Source organism: Oncorhynchus clarkii, chromosome 29 (assembly GCF_045791955.1).
Source record: "Oncorhynchus clarkii lewisi isolate Uvic-CL-2024 chromosome 29, UVic_Ocla_1.0, whole genome shotgun sequence".
NCBI classification, from domain to species: domain Eukaryota; kingdom Metazoa; phylum Chordata; class Actinopteri; order Salmoniformes; family Salmonidae; genus Oncorhynchus; species Oncorhynchus clarkii.
This window is the reverse complement of record NC_092175.1, coordinates 43,369,886-43,389,128: the sequence shown is the minus strand read 5'-3', so window position 1 is coordinate 43,389,128 and position 19,243 is coordinate 43,369,886. Positions and strand designations below refer to the sequence as shown.

At 47.9% G+C, this 19,243-nt stretch overlaps 1 protein-coding gene across 3 annotated transcripts in view; it reads right to left on the bottom strand.

Annotated features, from left to right (window-relative positions):
* The window catches only part of LOC139387900 (glutamate receptor, ionotropic, kainate 1a), a 99,530-nt gene that overhangs the window by 33,055 nt on the left and 47,232 nt on the right, over positions 1–19,243 (bottom strand). For all 3 annotated transcript variants that reach the window (XR_011629233.1, XM_071134251.1, XM_071134252.1), the window contains exons 9-13: positions 6,889–6,996; positions 6,208–6,252; positions 3,426–3,539; positions 2,497–2,700; positions 758–981 (exon numbers count right to left, since the gene is read on the bottom strand). Coding sequence is in view for 2 of the 3 variants with exons in the window: in XM_071134251.1 (XP_070990352.1) it covers positions 758–981; positions 2,497–2,700; positions 3,426–3,539; positions 6,208–6,252; positions 6,889–6,996 (695 nt within the window). In the remaining variant the exon portion in view is untranslated. The remainder of the gene's footprint in view (positions 1–757; positions 982–2,496; positions 2,701–3,425; positions 3,540–6,207; positions 6,253–6,888; positions 6,997–19,243) is intronic.

Here is a 19,243-nt window from a genome sequence, read left to right as displayed (position 1 = left end):
CTGGAGGATAGGATGGATCACACAGTCCTATCTACTGGAGGACAGGATGGATCACACAGTCCTATCTACTGGAGGATAGGATGGATCACCCAGTCCTATCTACTGGAGGACAGGATGGATCACACAGTCCTATCTACTGGAGGATAGGATGGATCACCCAGTCCTATCTACTGGAGGACAGGATGGATCACCCAGTCCTATCTACTGGAGGATAGGATGGATCACACAGTCCTATCTACTGGAGGATAGGATGGATCACCCAGTCCTATCTACTGGAGGACAGGATGGATCACCCAGTCCTATCTACTGGAGGATAGGATGGATCACCCAGTCCTATCTACTGGAGGATAGGATGGATCACCCAGTCCTATCTACTGGAGGACAGGATGGATCACACAGTCCTATCTACTGGAGGATAGGATGGATCACCCAGTCCTATCTACTGGAGGACAGGATGGATCACCCAGTCCTATCTACTGGAGGATAGGATGGATCACCCAGTCCTATCTACTGGAGGATAGGATGGATCACACAGTCCTATCTACTGGAGGATAAGATGGATCACCCAGTCCTATCTACTGGAGGATAGGATGGATCACCCAGACTGTTGGGCTGTTAAAGTGTGAAATGCTTTGGTTTTGGGGTTGATTCCTTAACTAGCAATGACAATTGCTGAATCCCTAACTAACCCCTACATGCTAGCAGCACCCTACACCCTACACCCTCGCCCCTAAAACCCTTTACCCTAATCACTTACCTGGCGATGACAAACAGGACACAGCTCACTCCGGTGCAGGCCAGTAGTACGTACATCCAGATGTCAGGCGACAGGGGGTTGAGGAAGGAGAACACTCCAGGGTTGGTGCCGTTGGGTTTCCTGTACAGGATACTGATGCCCAGAGTCATGAAGGGCTTAGAGAAGTCTATCACCTTCTCCCTCACATATGTGATGGTCAGAGGGGCTACTGCCAGATCAGCTATCTGAGAGGAGAGGGAAGGGGTGATGGTCAGAGAGGTATTTTAATTACATTTTAAATTCACCTCGGTTTAGGTTGGCCTTGGAATCAACTACTTCTAGGTCTCCGAGCGGGTGACATCACTTCAATCCACGATGGATTCTCTAGAGTGATGGATTCCACTAGCGTGATGGATTCCTCTAGTGATGGATTCCACTAGAGTGATGGATTCCACTAGAGTGATGGATTCCTCTAGAGTGATGGATTCCTCTAGAGTGATATATTCCTCTAGAGTGATGGATTCCTCTAGAGTGATGGATTCCTCTAGAGTGATATATTCCTCTAGAGTGATGGATTCCTCTAGAGTGATGGATTCCTCTAGAGTGATGGATTCCACTAGAGTGATGGATTCCACTAGAGTGATGGATTCCTCTAGTGATGGATTCCACTAGAGTGATGGATTCCACTAGAGTGATGGATTCCTCTAGAGTGATGGATTCCTCTAGAGTGATGGATTCTTCTAGAGTGATGGATTCTTCTAGAGTGATGGATTCCTCTAGAGTGATGGATTCCACTAGAGTGATGGATCCCACTAGAGTGATGGATTCCTCTGGAGTGATGGATTCCACTAGTGATGGATTCCTCTAGAGTGATGGCGTCCTCTAGAGTGATGGATTCCACTAGAGTGATGGATTCCTCTAGAGTGATGGATTCCACTAGAGTAATGGATTCCACTAGAGCGATGGATTCCTCTAGAGTGATGGATTCCACTAGAGTGATGGATTCCACTAGAGTGATGTATTCTACTAGAATGATGGATTCCACTAGAGTGATGGATTCCTCTAGAGTGATGGATTCTACTAGAGTGATGGATTCCTCTAGAGTGATGGATTCCTCTAGAGTGATGGATTCCACTAGAATGATGGATTCCACTAGAATGATGGATTCCACTAGAGTGATGGATTCCTCTAGAGCGATGGATTCTACTAGAGTGATGGATTCCTCTAGAGTGATGGATTCCTCTAGAGTGATGGATTCCTCTAGTGATGGATTCCTCTAGAGTGATGGATTCCTCTAGTGATGGATTCCTCTAGAGTGATGGATTCCTCTAGAGTGATGGATTCCACTAGAGTGATGGATTCCTCTAGAGTGATGGATTCCTCTAGAGTGATGGAATCTATAAGAGTGATTGATTCCTCTAGAGTGATGGATTCTATAAGAGTGATGGATTCCTCTAGAGTGATGGATTCTATAAGAGTGATGGATTCTATAAGAGTGATGGATTCCTCTAGAGTGATGGATTCCTCTAGAGTGATGGATTCTATAAGAGTGATAGATTCCTCTAGAGTGATCGATTCCTCTAGAGTGATGGATTCTATAAGAGTGATGGATTCCTCTAGAGTGATGGATTCCTCTAGATTGAGGGATTCCTCAAGAGTGATGGATTCCTCTAGAGCGATGATTCTACAGCGAACTAACTAGTCATTCATTCCACATGGGCTACACTGGTACAGCATGAATAAGCTCATCGACAACTCACGTGGTCGATGAGCTCTCGGACCATGCCGTTCCATTCCCCCTTATCGTTTTGTGCACCATACTTCCCATCAGACACCAGTTTGACCTCGTAGGTGAACCCCAGGATGTTGGACAGCTCCTTCAGCAGGTCCAGGCAGTAGCCCTCGAACCGGTCGTTACCGGACAGCTCCCTGTCTGACTTCTTAAACATCACATAAGGGTTTTCCTGTAATGAATAATGGCAGCATAGGCACTTTTTAAAACAATATTGTTTTGTAATATCTGCCCCTTTCACCAGTACAGTAATAAAGATCATCCTCCCTCCTTCCTTATTCTCTCCTCCACACTTCCTCTCCTCCCCTCTTCCCTCTCTTCCTCCCCTCTTCCTCCCCTCTTTCCTTTCTTCCTCCCCTCTTCCCCCTCACCTCACCTAGCCTCCCCCTCTCCTCTCCTCTTCTCCCTCACCTCTCCTCTCCTCCCCTCTTCCCCCTCTCCTCTCCTCCCTTCTTCTCTACTCTCCTCCCCTCTTCCCCCTCAACTCTCCTCTCCTCTCCTCCCTTCCCCTCCCCTCTCCTGTCCTCTCCTCCCCTCCTCCCCCTCTCTCTCCTCTCCTCGCCTCTTCCCCCTCTCCTCCCCTCTTCCTCCTCCCCCTATCCTCCCCTCTTCCCCCTCTCCTCCCCTCTTCCCCCTCTCCTCTGCTCTCCTCTCCTCGCCTCTTCCCCCTCTCCTCCCCTCTTCCTCCTCCCCCTATCCTCCCCTCTTCCCCCTCTCCTCCCCTCTCCTCCCCTCTCCTCTCCTCTCCTCCCCTCTTCCTCCTCCCCCTATCCTCACCTCTCCTCTCCTCCCCTCTTCCTCCTCTCCTCTCCTCTCCTCTCATCTCCTCTCCTCTCCTCTCCTCTCCTCTCCTCTCCTCTCCGCTCCTCTCCTCTCCTCTCCTCTTCCCCCTCTCACCAATATAGTAGTAACGATCAGTGTCCTGTTGGCCATAGAGTCCGTCACATTGTTGGTTTTATCCCTGTTGGTCTCTGTAAGGTTCAAACCCGTGTAGGAGTTCCACACCGCAATCTGAATAAAAAACATTAACTACTTTAGACCAGGGTTCATAGGGAATAGGGTGCCATTGGGGACTCAAATAGACCCACGTAGATTATCCAATTACCAACATCCTATTGGGTTACACCACAGAGTCCAACTCACGGCAGCATGGGAAGGGAAGGGGCACAAGTAATAAAGGATCGTTCATCAGATTGAAGGGGATGGTTTCCACGGGGACGGTTTCCCCGGGGACGGTATCCCCGGACACAGATTAACCCTACAGTCCTGGAATAAAAATGATTTGTGACTGGAGATTCTCCATGGTCTAGATCAGGGGTGGGCAACTCCAGTCCTCCATGGCCTGATTGGCGTCCTACTACTCCCCCCCCCCCCCCCCCCCATCCCCAGCAAACACAGCTGATTTAAACTAATGGCATTGTAAACTGAAGGTGAGGGGGGGGGGGGGGGGGTCAGGTGTGTTAGCCGGGGCAAGACTGTGACATCAATCAGGCCTCTTGAGGACTGGAGATGTCCGGCCCTGGTCTAGGATCCTAGCTGCTACTCCCATAATGTTAAACAGTTAGAGGTAAGAAGTCCTATAGACTATAGTTACGTAGATTTAGCTCAACTCTCAGCTATAGAGAGATTTAGATGAATCATTGAGCCAGACAGACAGACTCGTAGAGGGTCAGAGGGGGGTTGTAGAGGGTCAGAGGGGGGTCGTAGAGGGTCAGAGGGGGGTCGTAGAGGTCCAGAGGGGGGTCGTAGAGGGTCAGAGGGGGGTCGTAGAGGGTCAGAGGGGGTTGTAGAGGGTCAGAGGGGGGTCGTAGAGGGTCAGAGGGGGGTCGTAGAGGGTCAGAGGGGGGTCGTAGAGGGTCAGAGGGGGTCGTAGAGGGTCAGAGGGGGGTTGTAGAGGGTCAGAGGGGGGTCGTAGAGGGTCAGAGGGGGGTCGTAGAGGGTCAGAGGGGGGTCGTAGAGGGTCAGAGGGGGTCGTAGAGGGTCAGAGGGGGGTCGTAGAGGGTCAAGAGGGGGGTCATAGAGGTGGGTTGGAGGTGAAGAGTAGTCCTGCAACTCAGCTCAATAGTGTGAAAGGCGTATTTGAGTTCATTGTGGAACCTTTTCTTTCTATAGACTCTGATTCCATCCAGGTGCTTTTCTGAAGGACTGACTGCCTATTAGATGAAGAAATCACACAATCCCATAACACCATTTGAATGTATCTCCCCCCTCAGAGCAGCTCAACAACAATAAATGGCCGCACTATAAAAACTCTCTCTCTCTCTCTCTCAGTACCATAACATAACCATCACACACCCAGCAGCCTTATGTAAAGCCTGTCATACTGTATAAAGAGAAAGACAGCAACAAAGGGAGATGGAGAGAGAGATGGGGGAGAGAGAGAGATGGGGAGAGAGAGAGATGGGGAGAGAGAGAGATGGGGAGAGAGAGAGAGAGATGGGGAGAGAGAGAGAGATGGGGAGAGAGAGAGAGATGGGGAGAGAGAGAGAGAGATGGGGGAGATGGGGAGAGAGAGAGAGAGCTGGGGAGAGAGAGAGATGGGGGAGAGAAAGAGAGATGGGGAGAGAGAGAGAGATGGGGGAGAGAGAGAGATGGGGAGAGAGAGAGAGAGATGGGGGAGATGGGGAGAGAGAGAGAGAGCTGGGGAGAGAGAGAGATGGGGGAGAGAAAGAGAGATGGGGAGAGAGAGAGAGATGGGGGAGAGAGAGAGATGGGGAGAGAGAGAGATGGGGAGAGAGAGAGAGAGATGGGGGAGAGGGAGAGATGGGGAGAGAGAGAGATGGGGGAGAGGGAGAGATGGGGAGAGAGAGAGAGATGGGGAGAGAGAGAGAGATGGGGAGAGAGAGGGAGAGATGGGGAGAGAGAGAGAGAGATGGGGGAAGGAGAGAGAGATGGGGGAGAGAGAGAGAGATGGGGGAGAGAGAGAGATGGGGGAGAGAGAGAGATAGGGAGAGAGAGAGAGATAGGGAGAGAGAGAGAGATGGGGGAGAGAGAGAGAGATGGGGGAGAGAGAGAGAGATGGGGGAGAGAGAGAGAGATGGGGGAGAGAGAGAGAGATAGGGAGAGAGAGAGAGATGCGGGAGAGAGAGAGAAGGGGAGAGAGTGAGAGATGGGGGGAGAGAGCGAGAGATGGTGGAGAGAGAGAGAGAGATGGGGGAGAGAGAGAGAGATGGTGGAGAGAGAGAGAGATGGGGGAGAGAGAGAGAGATGGGGGAGAGAGAGAGAGATGGTGGGGAGAGAGAGAGATGGTGGAGAGAGAGAGAGAGATGCGGGAGAGAGAGAGAAGGGGAGAGAGTGAGAGATGGGGGGGAGAGAGAGAGATGGTGGGGAGAGAGAGAGATGGGGGAGAGAGAGAGAGAGATGGGGAGAGAGAGAGAGAGATGGTGGAGAGAGAGAGAGAGATGCGGGAGAGAGAGAGAAGGGGAGAGAGTGAGAGATGGGGGGGAGAGAGAGAGATGGGGGAGAGAGAGAGAGATGGGGTGGAGAGAGCGAAATAGGACCAAACATCGAAGTTGTGACAGAGGGTATTCCACGGGTAGTTTCAGAATAACTAGGAAACAGACCAACATAAAGGTATAGAGGACTGTTAGGAGGGAGTGGGGGTAAAGGTCAGGAACTGTTCATCGGGAGAGTAAAGAGGAGGCACATCACAAGGTTACGTACTTGTAGAAATACAAACCTTGCTCCACCTTTTAGTGAGACGACTGGAGCCTTCTACAAAGCCCTTTTATGAGGAGAGAGGCAGAGAGGAGAAAACAGGCAGTTAACCAGTAGAAACATCCTCTCCATGGCGCTCATCTGTACACTGGAGCCTTCAACAAAGCCCTTTTATGAGAAGAGAGGCAGAGAGGAGAAAACATGCAGTTAACCAGTAGAAACATCCTCTCCATGGCGCTCATCTGTACACTGGAGCCTTCAACAAAGCCCTTTTATGAGAAGAGAGGCAGAGAGGAGAAAACAGGCAGTTAACCAGTAGAGACATCATCTCCATGGCGCTCCTCTGTACACTGGAGCCTTCAACAAAGCCCTTTTATGAGAAGAGAGGCAGAGAGGAGAAAACATGCAGTTAACCAGTAGAGACATCATCTCCATGGCGCTCCTCTGTACACTGGGGAGCAGCTGCTGCCTCCTTCAATATGTTTACATGATGGTCGTTGAGGAGGAAATAACCTGAATTACCCAAACCAATGGTTGTGTAACAGAGGCACACACACACACACACACACATCCCACCACACACACACACATCTCAACAATTACTCTCTATGGAACGGTCAAGCTCTGGAGAAGGAAAGCCTGGTTGTTTTGGCAGGGCCCCCACCCACCCACCGACCAAACAACCCCCGCGGTCTGTACTCACCCTGGCCGTGCCATCTTCCTTCAGACTGATGATGTCCAAGTCGAAGTCTCTCCTCAGCCCATCTGTCTTATTGAGGACTATATGACCTGTCAGACCATCCCACTGGGCCTGCGGAGGAGAGGAGAGAGAGGGATGAGAGAGAGAGGGATGAGAGAGAGAGGGATGAGAGAGAGAGGGGTGAGAGAGAGCGGTAGAGGTAGAGAGAGAGAGGGATGAGAGAGAGAGGGATGAGAGAGAGAGGGATGAGAGAGGGGTGAGAGAGAGAGGGATGAGAGAGAGAGGGGTGAGAGAGAGCGATAGAGGTGGAGAGAGAGAGGGATGAGAGAGAGGGATGAGAGAGAGAGGGATGAGAGAGAGAGAGATGAGAGAGAGTGATAGAGGTGGAGAGAGAGAGGGATGAGAGAGAGAGGGATGGGAGAGAGAGGGATGAGAGAGAGAGGGATGAGAGAGAGCGATAGAGGTGGAGAGAGAGGGATGAGAGAGGGATGAGAGAGAGAGGGATGAGAGAGAGAGTGATAGAGGTGGAGAGAGAGAGGGATGAGAGAGAGAGGGATGAGAGAGAGAGGGATGAGAGAGATCGATAGAGGTGGAGAGAGAGAGAGTGACAGAGATAGGGGAGAAAGAGCGAGAGATAGGAGGGGGGGGGGGGTTGAGAGAAAAGAGAGAACACTGTCATACTTCTGTGCATCTGAGGAGTCTAATTGAAGCTTTGAAAGCCAACTTTCTCCCTGTACAGGTGCAGGGTTGGGGGAGATGAAGTCTAATTGAAGTTTTGAAAGCCAACTTTCTCCCTGTACAGGTGCAGGGTTGGGGGAGATGAAGTCTAATTGAAGTTTTGAAAGCCAACTTTCTCCCTGTACAGGTGCAGGGTTGGGGGAGATGAAGTCTAATTGAAGTTTTGAAAGCCAACTTTCTCCCTGTACAGGTGCAGGGTTGGGGGAGATGAAGTCTAATTGAAGTTTTGAAAGCCAACTTTCTCCCTGTATTTTATTTAACCTTTTAACAGGTAAGTTGACTGAGAACACATTCTCATTTACAGTAATGACCTGTGAAATAGTTATAGAGGAGAGGAGTTGGGAGGGATGAACCAATTGGAAGTGATGATTAGGTGGCTGTGATAGTAAATCAAATCAAAATCAAATCAAACTTTATTAGTCACGTGTGCCGATGACAACAGAGGTAGACCTTACCGTGAAATGCTTACTGACAAGCCCTTAACCAACAATGCAGTTCATGAAATAGAGTTAAGAAAATATTTTTTTTTAAACAAGAAATGTAAGTAACAATAACAAGGCTATATACAGGGTGTTACTGTAACGGTTTTCTTGAGGTGAAGGAGAGGCGGACCAAAACGCAGCGTGGTTGTTATTCATTTTTCTTTAATAAAGAAACTATACATGAATAAACTAACAAAACAACAAACGTGAGAAAACCTAAAACAGCCCTATCTGGTGCAAACACAGAGACAGGAACAATCACCCACAAACACACAGTGAAACCCAGGCTACCTAAGTATGATTCTCAATCAGAGACAACTAATGACACCTGCCTCTGATTGAGAACCATACCAGGCCGAAACATAGAAATACCCAAAACATAGAAAAACAAACATAGACTGCCCACCCCATCTCACGCCCTGACCGTACTAAATAAATACAAAACAAAGGAAATACAGGTCAGAACGTGACAGTTACTGTGGAGGCTATATACAGGGGGTACCGGTACAGAGTCAATGTGGAGGCTATATACAGGGTGTTACGGTACAGAGTCAATGTGGAGGCTATATACAGGGTATTACGGTACAGAGTCAATGTGGAGGCTATATACAGGGGGTACCGGTACAGAGTCAATGTGGAGGCTATATACAGGGTGTTACGGTACAGAGTCAATGTGGAGGCTATATACAGGGTATTACGGTACAGAGTCAATGTGGAGGCTATATACAGGGTATTACGGTACAGAGTCAATGTGGAGGCTATATACAGGGGGTACCGGTACAGAGTCAATGTGGAGGCTATATACAGGGTGTTACGGTACAGAGTCAATGTGGAGGCTATATACAGGGTATTACGGTACAGAGTCAATGTGGAGGCTATATACAGGGTATTACGGTACAGAGTCAATGTGGAGGCTATATACAGGGGGTACCGGTACAGAGTCAATGTGGAGGTTATATACAGGGTATTACGGTACAGAGTCAATGTGGAGGCTATATACAGGGTGTTACGGTACAGAGTCAATGTTGAGGCTATATACAGGGTGTTACGGTACAGAGTCAATGTGGAGGCTATATACAGGGTGTTACGGTACAGAGTCAATGTGGAGGCTATATACAGGGTGTTACGGTACAGAGTCAATGTGGAGGCTATATACAGGGTGTTACGATACAGAGTCAATGTGGAGGCTATATACAGGGTGTTACGGTACAGAGTCAATGTGGAGGCTATATACAGGGTGTTACGGTACAGAGTCAATGTGGAGGCTATATACAGGGTGTTACGGTACAGAGTCATTGTGGAGGCTATATACAGGGTGTTACGGTACAGAGTCAATGTGGAGGCTATATACAGGGTATTACGGTACAGAGTCAATGTGGAGGCTATATACAGGGTGTTACGGTACAGAGTCAATGTGGAGGCTATATACAGGGGGTACCGGTACAGAGTCAATGTGGAGGCTATATACAGGGTGTTACGGTACAGAGTCAATGTGGAGGCTATATACAGGGTGTTACGGTACAGAGTCAATGTGGAGGCTATATACAGGATATTACGGTACAGAGTCAATGTGGAGGCTATATACAGGGGCTACCGGTACAGAGTCAATGTGGAGGCTATATACAGGGTGTTACGGTACAGAGTCAATGTGGAGGCTATATACAGGGTATTACGGTACAGAGTCAATGTGGAGGCTATATACAGGGTATTACGGTACAGAGTCAATGTGGAGGCTATATACAGGGGGTACCGGTACAGAGTCAATGTGGAGGTTATATACAGGGTATTACGGTACAGAGTCAATGTGGAGGCTATATACAGGGTGTTACGGTACAGAGTCAATGTTGAGGCTATATACAGGGTGTTACGGTACAGAGTCAATGTGGAGGCTATATACAGGGTGTTACGGTACAGAGTCAATGTGGAGGCTATATACAGGGTGTTACGGTACAGTCAATGTGGAGGCTATATACAGGGTGTTACGATACAGAGTCAATGTGGAGGCTATATACAGGGTGTTACGGTACAGAGTCAATGTGGAGGCTATATACAGGGTGTTACGGTACAGAGTCAATGTGGAGGCTATATACAGGGTGTTACGGTACAGAGTCATTGTGGAGGCTATATACAGGGTGTTACGGTACAGAGTCAATGTGGAGGCTATATACAGGGTATTACGGTACAGAGTCAATGTGGAGGCTATATACAGGGTGTTACGGTACAGAGTCAATGTGGAGGCTATATACAGGGGGTACCGGTACAGAGTCAATGTGGAGGCTATATACAGGGTGTTACGGTACAGAGTCAATGTGGAGGCTATATACAGGGTGTTACGGTACAGAGTCAATGTGGAGGCTATATACAGGGTATTACGGTACAGAGTCAATGTGGAGGCTATATACAGGGGCTACCGGTACAGAGTCAATGTGGAGGCTATATACAGGGTGTTACGGTACAGAGTCAATGTGGAGGCTATATACAGGGTGTTACGGTACAGAGTCAATGTGGAGGCTATATACAGGGTGTTACGGTACAGAGTCAATGTGGAGGCTATATACAGGGGGTACCGGTACAGAGTCAATGTGGAGGCTATATACAGGGTGTTACGGTACAGAGTCAATGTGGAGGCTATATACAGGGTGTTACGGTACAGAGTCAATGTGGAGGCTATATACAGGGGGTACCGGTACAGAGTCAATGTGGAGGCTATATACAGGGTATTACGGTACAGAGTCAATGTGGAGGCTATATACAGGGGGTACCGGTACAGAGTCAATGTGGAGGCTATATACAGGGTATTACGGTACAGAGTCAATGTGGAGGCTATATACAGGGGGTACCGGTACAGAGTCAATGTGGAGGCTATATACAGGGTATTACGGTACAGAGTCAATGTGGAGGCTATATACAGGGTATTACGGTACAGAGTCAATGTGGAGGCTATATACAGGGTGTTACGGTACAGAGTCAATGTGGAGGCTATATACAGGGTGTTACGGTACAGAGTCAATGTGGAGGCTATATACAGGGTGTTACGGTACAGAGTCAATGTGGAGGCTATATACAGGGTGTTACAGTACAGAGTCAATGTGGAGGCTATATACAGGGTGTTACGGTACAGAGTCAATGTGGAGGCTATATACAGGGGGTACCGGTACAGAGTCAGTGTGGAGGCCATATACAGGGGGTACCGATACAGAGTCAATGTGGAGGCTATATACAGGGGGTACCGGTACAGAGTCAATGTGGAGGCTATATACAGGGGGTACCGGCACAGAGTCAATGTGGAGGCCAAATCTTGTCAGTCTCCTAAGGGGAGGGTGAGTGGGTTGTCGTGTCCTCTTCACGACTGTCTTGGTGTGTTTGGACCATGATAGTTCGTTTTGTGATGTGGACACCAAGGAACTTGAAACTCTCGACCCGCTCCACTTCAATCCCATCGATGTTAATGGGGGCCTGTTCGGCCCTCCTTTTCCTATAATCCACGACCAGCTCCTTTGTCTTACATTGAGAGAGAGGTTGTTGTACTGGTACCACACTGCCAGGACTCTGACCTCCTCCCTATAGGCTGTCTCATCGTGGTCGGTGATCAAGCCTACCACTGTTGTGTCGTAAGCAAACTTAATGATGGTGTTGGAGTCGTGCTTGGCCACGCAGTTGTGGGTGAACAGGGAATACAGGAGGGGACTAAGCACACACCCCTGAGGGGCCCCTGTGTTGATGATCAGCGTGGCAGATGTGTTGTTGCCTACCCTTACTACTTGGGTGTGGCCAGGATCCAGTTGCAGAGGGAGGTGTTCAGTCCCAGGGTCCTTAGCTTAGTGATGAGCTTTGAGGGCACTACGGTGTTGAACGCTGAGGTGTTGAACGCTGAGGTGTTGAACGCTGAGGTGTTGGACGCTGAGGTGTTGAACGCTGAGGTGTTGGACGCTGAGGTGTTGAACGCTGAGGTGTTGAACGCTGAGGTGTTGAACGCTGAGGTGTTGAACGCTGAGGTGTTGAACGCTGAGGTGTTGAAGGCTGAGGTGTTGAACGCTGAGGTGTTGAACGCTGAGGTGTTGAACGCTGAGCTGTTGAAGGCTGAGGTGTTGAAGGCTGAGGTGTTGAACGCTGAGGTGTTGAACGCTGAGGTGTTGAACGCTGAGCTGTTGAACGCTGAGGTGTTGAACGCTGAGGTGTTGAACGCTGAGCTGTTGAACGCTGAGGTGTTGAACGCTGAGGTGTTATTTTTGTCCAGGTGGGAAAGGGAACTGTGGAGTGCGATAGAGATTGCATCATCTGTGGATCTGTTTGGGCGGTATGCAAATTGGAGTGGGTCTAGGGTTTCTGGGATAATGGTGTTGATGTGAGCCATGATCAACCTTTTCAAAGCACTTCATGACTACTGGCGTGAGTGCTACGGGGCGGTAGTCATTTAGGCAGGTTACCTTCCCATTCTTTGGCACAGGGATGATACTATGGTGGTCTGTTTAAAACATGTTGGTATTACAGACTGCCAGGGAGAGGTTGAAAATGTCAGTGAAGACACTTGCCAGTTGGTCAGCACATGCTTTGAGTACAAGTCCTGGTAATCCGCGTGGCTTTCTGAATGTTTATAATGGTCTTGCTCACATCGGAGAGCGTTGATCACATAGTCGCAGTGGCGTGCCGTGGGCCTGAGGCCTGAGGCCTGGGCCTGGGCCTTCAGTGAGGTCCTACACAGTCCCACCCGAATTAATCCACCTCTTATTACCATCATTATGATGCCATGGCTCTAGACACTATACATTTAGACAGAAACGCAGTATAACCAGGCGTCACCCAAAAACATGAGTAAAAAAAAACAAAATCATTGAGTCTTTTAAATATTTCCCTATTTTTCTTCACCTTTTCATTGTGCGGCTCCGTTGCCCTGCGCGCTTGTTCGTTGAGCTGTAGATCCACTTGGGTGTCCCCAAAAGTTTTCAAAAGCACCATTGCTTGTAAGTGCCCAGCCGTACTTTGGTGTCTCGTTGCTGCCTTGGTTAGACAACTCAGGTTTGCAAAGCCAGTGTGGCTCCAAACACCAAATCGATCACTTGCAAATAATAGGCATTTCCAGCAGTACAGCTTGCAGTGCTTCTCGGAGCCTGTGAGCCATTGATAGCGCTCGTAGTTGGAACTTTGAAAGTGGCGAACGAACCCCTTTCCCACCTGTGACAGGCTTTGTAGCGTCGGCGTCGGGCGACCTCTCCTTACAATGTCTAACTTTTCTTGAAAAGTTCGTCTTGAGAATGCCGTTAAATTAAATCCTCAACCAAATCGATATCTTCTCCTCCTTCCGCCATTGTGGGTTGAAAAAACAGCTTAGTAGTATGCAAATTTATTCGTTTATCGAATTCAGTTTCCTAGTTCTGAAGTTCTGCATAGACCTGCCCATATAGGACCTGCCTCTCAATATTGGTAATCCAATCAAAAGACGTGCACGCACTACGCCTGCTAGCTGGCTCCTCCTCTTCTAGCTGTGTAACACTGAAGCCAGCCAGCAGGCGTACAATAGCCAACTCTAAAGCTGATTGGTTGACACTAAATTTTCATTTCCATTCACTTCAAGCTACAAGCGCCCGCACTGTTGATTCTGAAGGCCTGAGGGCAGATTTTAGACCCCTGGCAACTCATGATGGCTGAATAAGATTGGATAAAAGATCTAACATAAAGACCAGCCCTCCAAATCTCAACGTGGGGCTGGAAGCAGTGCAACCAAGAGGAAAGCTATGAAATGAAGAGTATAACTCTTACTCTGGGGAATAATTTAATACATATTTGTGGGAAAATATATATATTTTAAAATTATATTCTGATGACGTTTAGGCCAGCAGAGAAGGCCTTGCTGGCCCCGACGGCCCACCACTGCATAGTCGTCCGGAACAGCTGGTGCTCTCATGCATGCTTCATTGTTGCTTGCATTGAAGTGAGCATAATACCACCCGGGTCCTGTTTCAGTAGTAATGAAATCAGACCTTCATGTCAGACTTCATTGTGTGTTTGAGGATAATTGTCTTGCTGCATGACCCACCTACGCTTCTCAGCTTCAGCTCACAGACAGATGTGCCTGACATCCTCCTGTAGAATTCTCTGATACAGAGCAGAATTCAGGGTTCCTTCTATTAAGGCAAGTCATCCAGGTCCTGAGGCAGCAAAGCATCTCCAAACCATCACACTACCAGGTTCTTACTGTAAAAATGTTTTTTTTTGTAGTTTTGGAACCGTTCAAAAAAGTCTACAATCATCTCTTCAGTCTTGATGATCATCCAATGAGTCAACTTTTTTTTGGGACGACATTGGTCCCATTATGTCTGGCGAAAACCTAACAGTTTTCTCACAGCCATTAAAACTCCATAGCTGCTGCTTGAAAAGATACCTATACAATGTCTGATTCGTTATCGTTAACCAATCACTGCCCTTCTTCGTGAGGCTTTAAAAAAAAATAAGGGAAAAGCTCCCTGGTCTTTGAAGTTGAATCTGTGTTTGAAATTTAAATGATTGAACTGGATCTTACAGATGTATGTATGGAGGACAGGGAAAGTAATTCAAAAATCATTAATTCACACAGTGAGTGAGTCCGTGTGTGTGTTACTACATGATTCCATATGTGCTATTTTACAGTTTTGATGTCTTCACTTTTATTCTACAATGTAGGAAAGATAAAGAAAAACCCTTGAATGAGTTTTGACTGGTTCTGTATACTGAGGGTATCCAGGGACGACCAGGGGATATTTTTTGAGAGAGACAGAGAGACAGAGACACAGCGAGACAGAGACACAGAGAGACAGAGAAACAGAGACACAAAGAGACAGAGAGACAGACAGACAGAGAGACCGAGAGACAGAGACACAGAGAGACAGAGACAGAGACACAGAGAGACAGAGAGACAGACAGACAGAGAGACCGAGAGACAGAGACACAGAGAGACAGAGACACAGAGAGACAGAGACACAGAGACACAGAGAGACAGACAGACAGAGACACAGAGACACATAGAGACACAGAGACACAGAGAGACAGAGAGACAGAGAGACAGAGAGACAGAGAGACAGACAGACAGACAGACAGACAGACAGACAGACAGACAGACAGGAGCTCCCGAGTGGCACAGCGGTCTAAGGCACTGCATTTCAGTGCTAGAGATGGCACTACAGACCCTGGTTTGATTCCAGGCTGTATCACAACCGGCCGTTATTGTGAGTCCCATAGGGCGGCGCACAATTGTCCCAGTGTCGTCAGGGTTTGGCTGGGGGAGGCCGTCACTGTAACTTAAATAAAAAAAATTAAAAAAAGAGAGGCTTTTGGAGGGCTGGACACACTATCCCCACCCCCTCTATCCACTCTTTCCTCCGCTCTCTCCGTTCCAGGCAAATCATCACAAGTGGATTTAAGACTTAAAAGATCAGAGCGCTCCTTGTGCATCAAAGGACTCATTTCTGTTAGTATGCAGGCAGGCGGGGAATATATATATATATATATATTTATTTTTTTAAACGCTTAAATCCATATTTCTTGGGAGGTTGAGATGGTAAACTGTTGAGATGGGAGAAGAAACGTAGAATAAAGTAGTTCCTCTTCGCTCTGTCTCAGGCACTTCAGAACGTAGCCTTTAGAGGTGTTTCTGAAAAGTGGTATATTTTTTTAATTAACACCTCAAAAAGAAAAGCTTGACAGCTCTACAAAATAGAAATGTGATTTATATTTAGGCCAGGATTCAGGTACTCTCATCTTTGAATAAGCTCACAAAGGGACAGGGTTTGTATCTCTGTTGGAACGAATGATTCTTCTATGAATGTTCATGACACACCTAAAGCCTGATTCACACCAATGGGCTAACTGTATGCAATATGGGTTATTTGCTGGGTAAATATTGGACAGAACACACGCTAAGTTCTTTTGACAGAACCAAATTGGGTTGCGTGTATAACATGGGATTAATTTAACCATCAGTTCGGTTAATTTAACCATCATGCTGGGTTAACCAAGCATCTAATCTAATCTAATCCTTAGGTTCTTTTCAGAAGGCGTGATTTATTAGGGGGCGTGGCTTTCAGATAGATCATATTGGCCACCCGTGTTGGCAAATGTCCTTCCTGTTCATCATGTTACGTTTACATATATATATATATTTTTTTTTGCATTCTAGAAAATGTAAATGATTTATTACAAAATATAATAAGGTGGACCACATTATACAATGACACACACACACACACACACACACACACACACACACACACACACACACACACACACACACACACACACACACACACACACACACACACAAATGGTGTGACCACCATTTGCCTCTTGCAGCGCGACACATCTCCTTCTCATAGAGTTGATCAGGCTGTTGATTGTGGCCTGTGGAATGTTGTTCCACTCCTCTTCATTGGCTGAGAAGTTGCTGGATATTGGCGGGAACTGGAACACGCTGTCGTACACGTCAATCCAGAGCATCCCAAACATGCAGAATGGTTGACATGTCTGGTGAGTATGCAGGCCATGGAAGAACTGGGACATTTTCGTTTTCAGCTTCCAGGAATTGTGTACAGATCCTTGCGACATGGGGCCGTGCATTATCATGCTGAAACATGAGGTGATGGTGGGCCTCAGGATCTTGTCACAGTATCTCTGTGCATTCAAATTGCCATCGATAAAATGCAATTGTGTTCATTGCCCATAGTTCATGCCTGCCCCATACCATAACCTCACCGCCACCATGGGGAACTCTGTTCACAACGTTGACATTAGCAAACCGCTCGCCCACACGACACCACCTGCCCGATACAGTTGAAACCGGGATTCGGAATGAAAAATATTTTCCTTATCAAGTTGAATACAATGAAGTGCAGTCAGGTCGAGACCCTGTTATCTTATATTTATTAAGGATCAAGGCAGCAGCTACTCTTCCTGGGGTTTATTATGGATCCCCATTAGTTCCTGCCAAGGCAGCAGCTACTCTTCCTGGGGTTTATTATGGATCCCCGTTAGTTCCTGCCAAGGCAGCTGCTACTCTTCTTCGGGTTTATTATGGATCCCCATTAGTTCCTGCCAAGGCAGCAGCTACTCTTCCTGGGGTTTATTATGGATCCCCATTAGTTCCTGCCAAGACAGCAGCTACTCTTCCTGAGGTTTATTATGGATCCCCATTAGTTCCTGCCAAGACAGCAGCTACTCTTCCTGGGGTTTATTATGGATCCCCATTAGTTCCTACCAAGGCAGAAGCTACTCTTCCTGGGGTTTATTATGGATCCCCATTAGTTCCTGTCAAGGCAGCAGCTACTCTTCCTGGGGTTTATTATGGATCCCCATTCGTTCCTGTCAAGGCAGCAGCTACTCTTCCTGGGGTTTATTATGGATCCCCATTAGTTCCTGCCAAGGCAGCAGCTACTCTTCCTGGGGTTTATTATGGATCCCCATTAGTTCCTGCCAAGGCAGCAGCTACTCTTCCTGAGGTTTATTATGGATCCCCATTAGTTCCTGCCAAGGCAGCAGCTACTCTTCCTGGGGTTTATTATGGATCCCCATTAGTTCCTGCCAAGGCAGCAGCTACTCTTCCTGAGGTTTATTATGGATCCCCATTAGTTCCTGTCAAGACAGCAGCTACTCTTCCTGAGGTTTATTATGGATCCCCATTAGTTCCTGCCAAGACAGCAGCTACTATTCCTGAGGTTTATTATGGATCCCCATTAGTTCCTGCCAAGACAGCAGCTACTCTTCCTGGGGTTTATTATGGATCCCCATTAGTTCCTGCCAAGGCAGCAGCTACTCTTCCTGGGGTTTATTATGGATCCCCATTAGTTCCTGCCAAGGCAGCAGCTACTCTTCCTGGGGTTTATTATGGATCCCGGAGAGTTCCTGCCAAGGCAGCAGCTACTCTTCCTGAGGTTTATTATGGATCCCCGTTAGTTCCTGTCAAGGCAGCAGCTACTCTTCCTGTGGTTTATTATGGATCCCCGTTAGTTCCTGCCAAGGCAGCAGCTACTCTTTCTGGGGTTTATTATGGATCCCCATTAGTTCCTGTCAAGGCAGCAGCTACTCTTCCTGAGGTTTATTATGGATCCCCATTAGTTCCTGCCAAGGCAGCAGCTACTCTTCCTGGGGTTTATTATGGATCCCCATTAGTTCCTGCCAAGGCAGCAGCTACTCTTCCTGGGGTTTATTATGGATCCCCATTAGTTCCTGCCAAGGCAGCAGCTACTCTTCCTGGGGTTTATTATGGATCCCAGTTAGTTCCTGCCAAGGCAGCAGCTACTCTTCCTGAGGTTTATTATGGATCCCCATTAGTTCCTGTCAAGACAGCAGCTACTCTTCCTGAGGTTTATTATGGATCCCCATTAGTTCCTGCCAAGACAGCAGCTACTATTCCTGAGGTTTATTATGGATCCCCATTAGTTCCTGCCAAGACAGCAGCTACTCTTCCTGGGGTTTATTATGGATCCCCATTAGTTCCTGCCAAGGCAGCAGCTACTCTTCCTGGGGTTTATTATGGATCCCCATTAGTTCCTGCCAAGGCAGCAGCTACTCTTCCTGGGGTTTATTATGGATCCCCATAAGTTCCTGCCAAGGCAGCAGCTACTCTTCCTGAGGTTTATTATGGATCCCCGTTAGTTCCTGTCAAGGCAGCAGCTACTCTTCCTGTGGATTATTATGGATCCCCGTTAGTTCCTGCCAAGGCAGCAGCTACTCTTCCTGGGGTTTATTATGGATCCCCATTAGTTCCTGCCAAGGCAGCAGCTACTCTTCCTGGGGTTTATTATGGATCCCCATTAGTTCCTGTCAAGGCAGCAGCTACTCTTCCTGGGGTTTATTATGGATCCCCATTAGTTCCTGCCAAGGCAGCAGCTACTCTTCCTGGGGTTTATTATAAATCCCCATTAGTTCCAGTCAAGACAGCAGCTACTCTTCCTGAGGTTTATTATGGATATCCATTAGTTCCTGCCAAGACAGCAGCTACTCTTCCTGAGGTTTATCATGGATCCCCGTTAGTTCCTGTCAAGGCAGCAGCTACTCTTCCTGTGGTTTATTATGGATCCCCGTTAGTTCCTGCCAAGGCAGCAGCTACTCTTCCTGGGGTTTATTATGGATCCCCATTAGTTCCTGCCAAGGCAGCAGCTACTCTTCCTGGG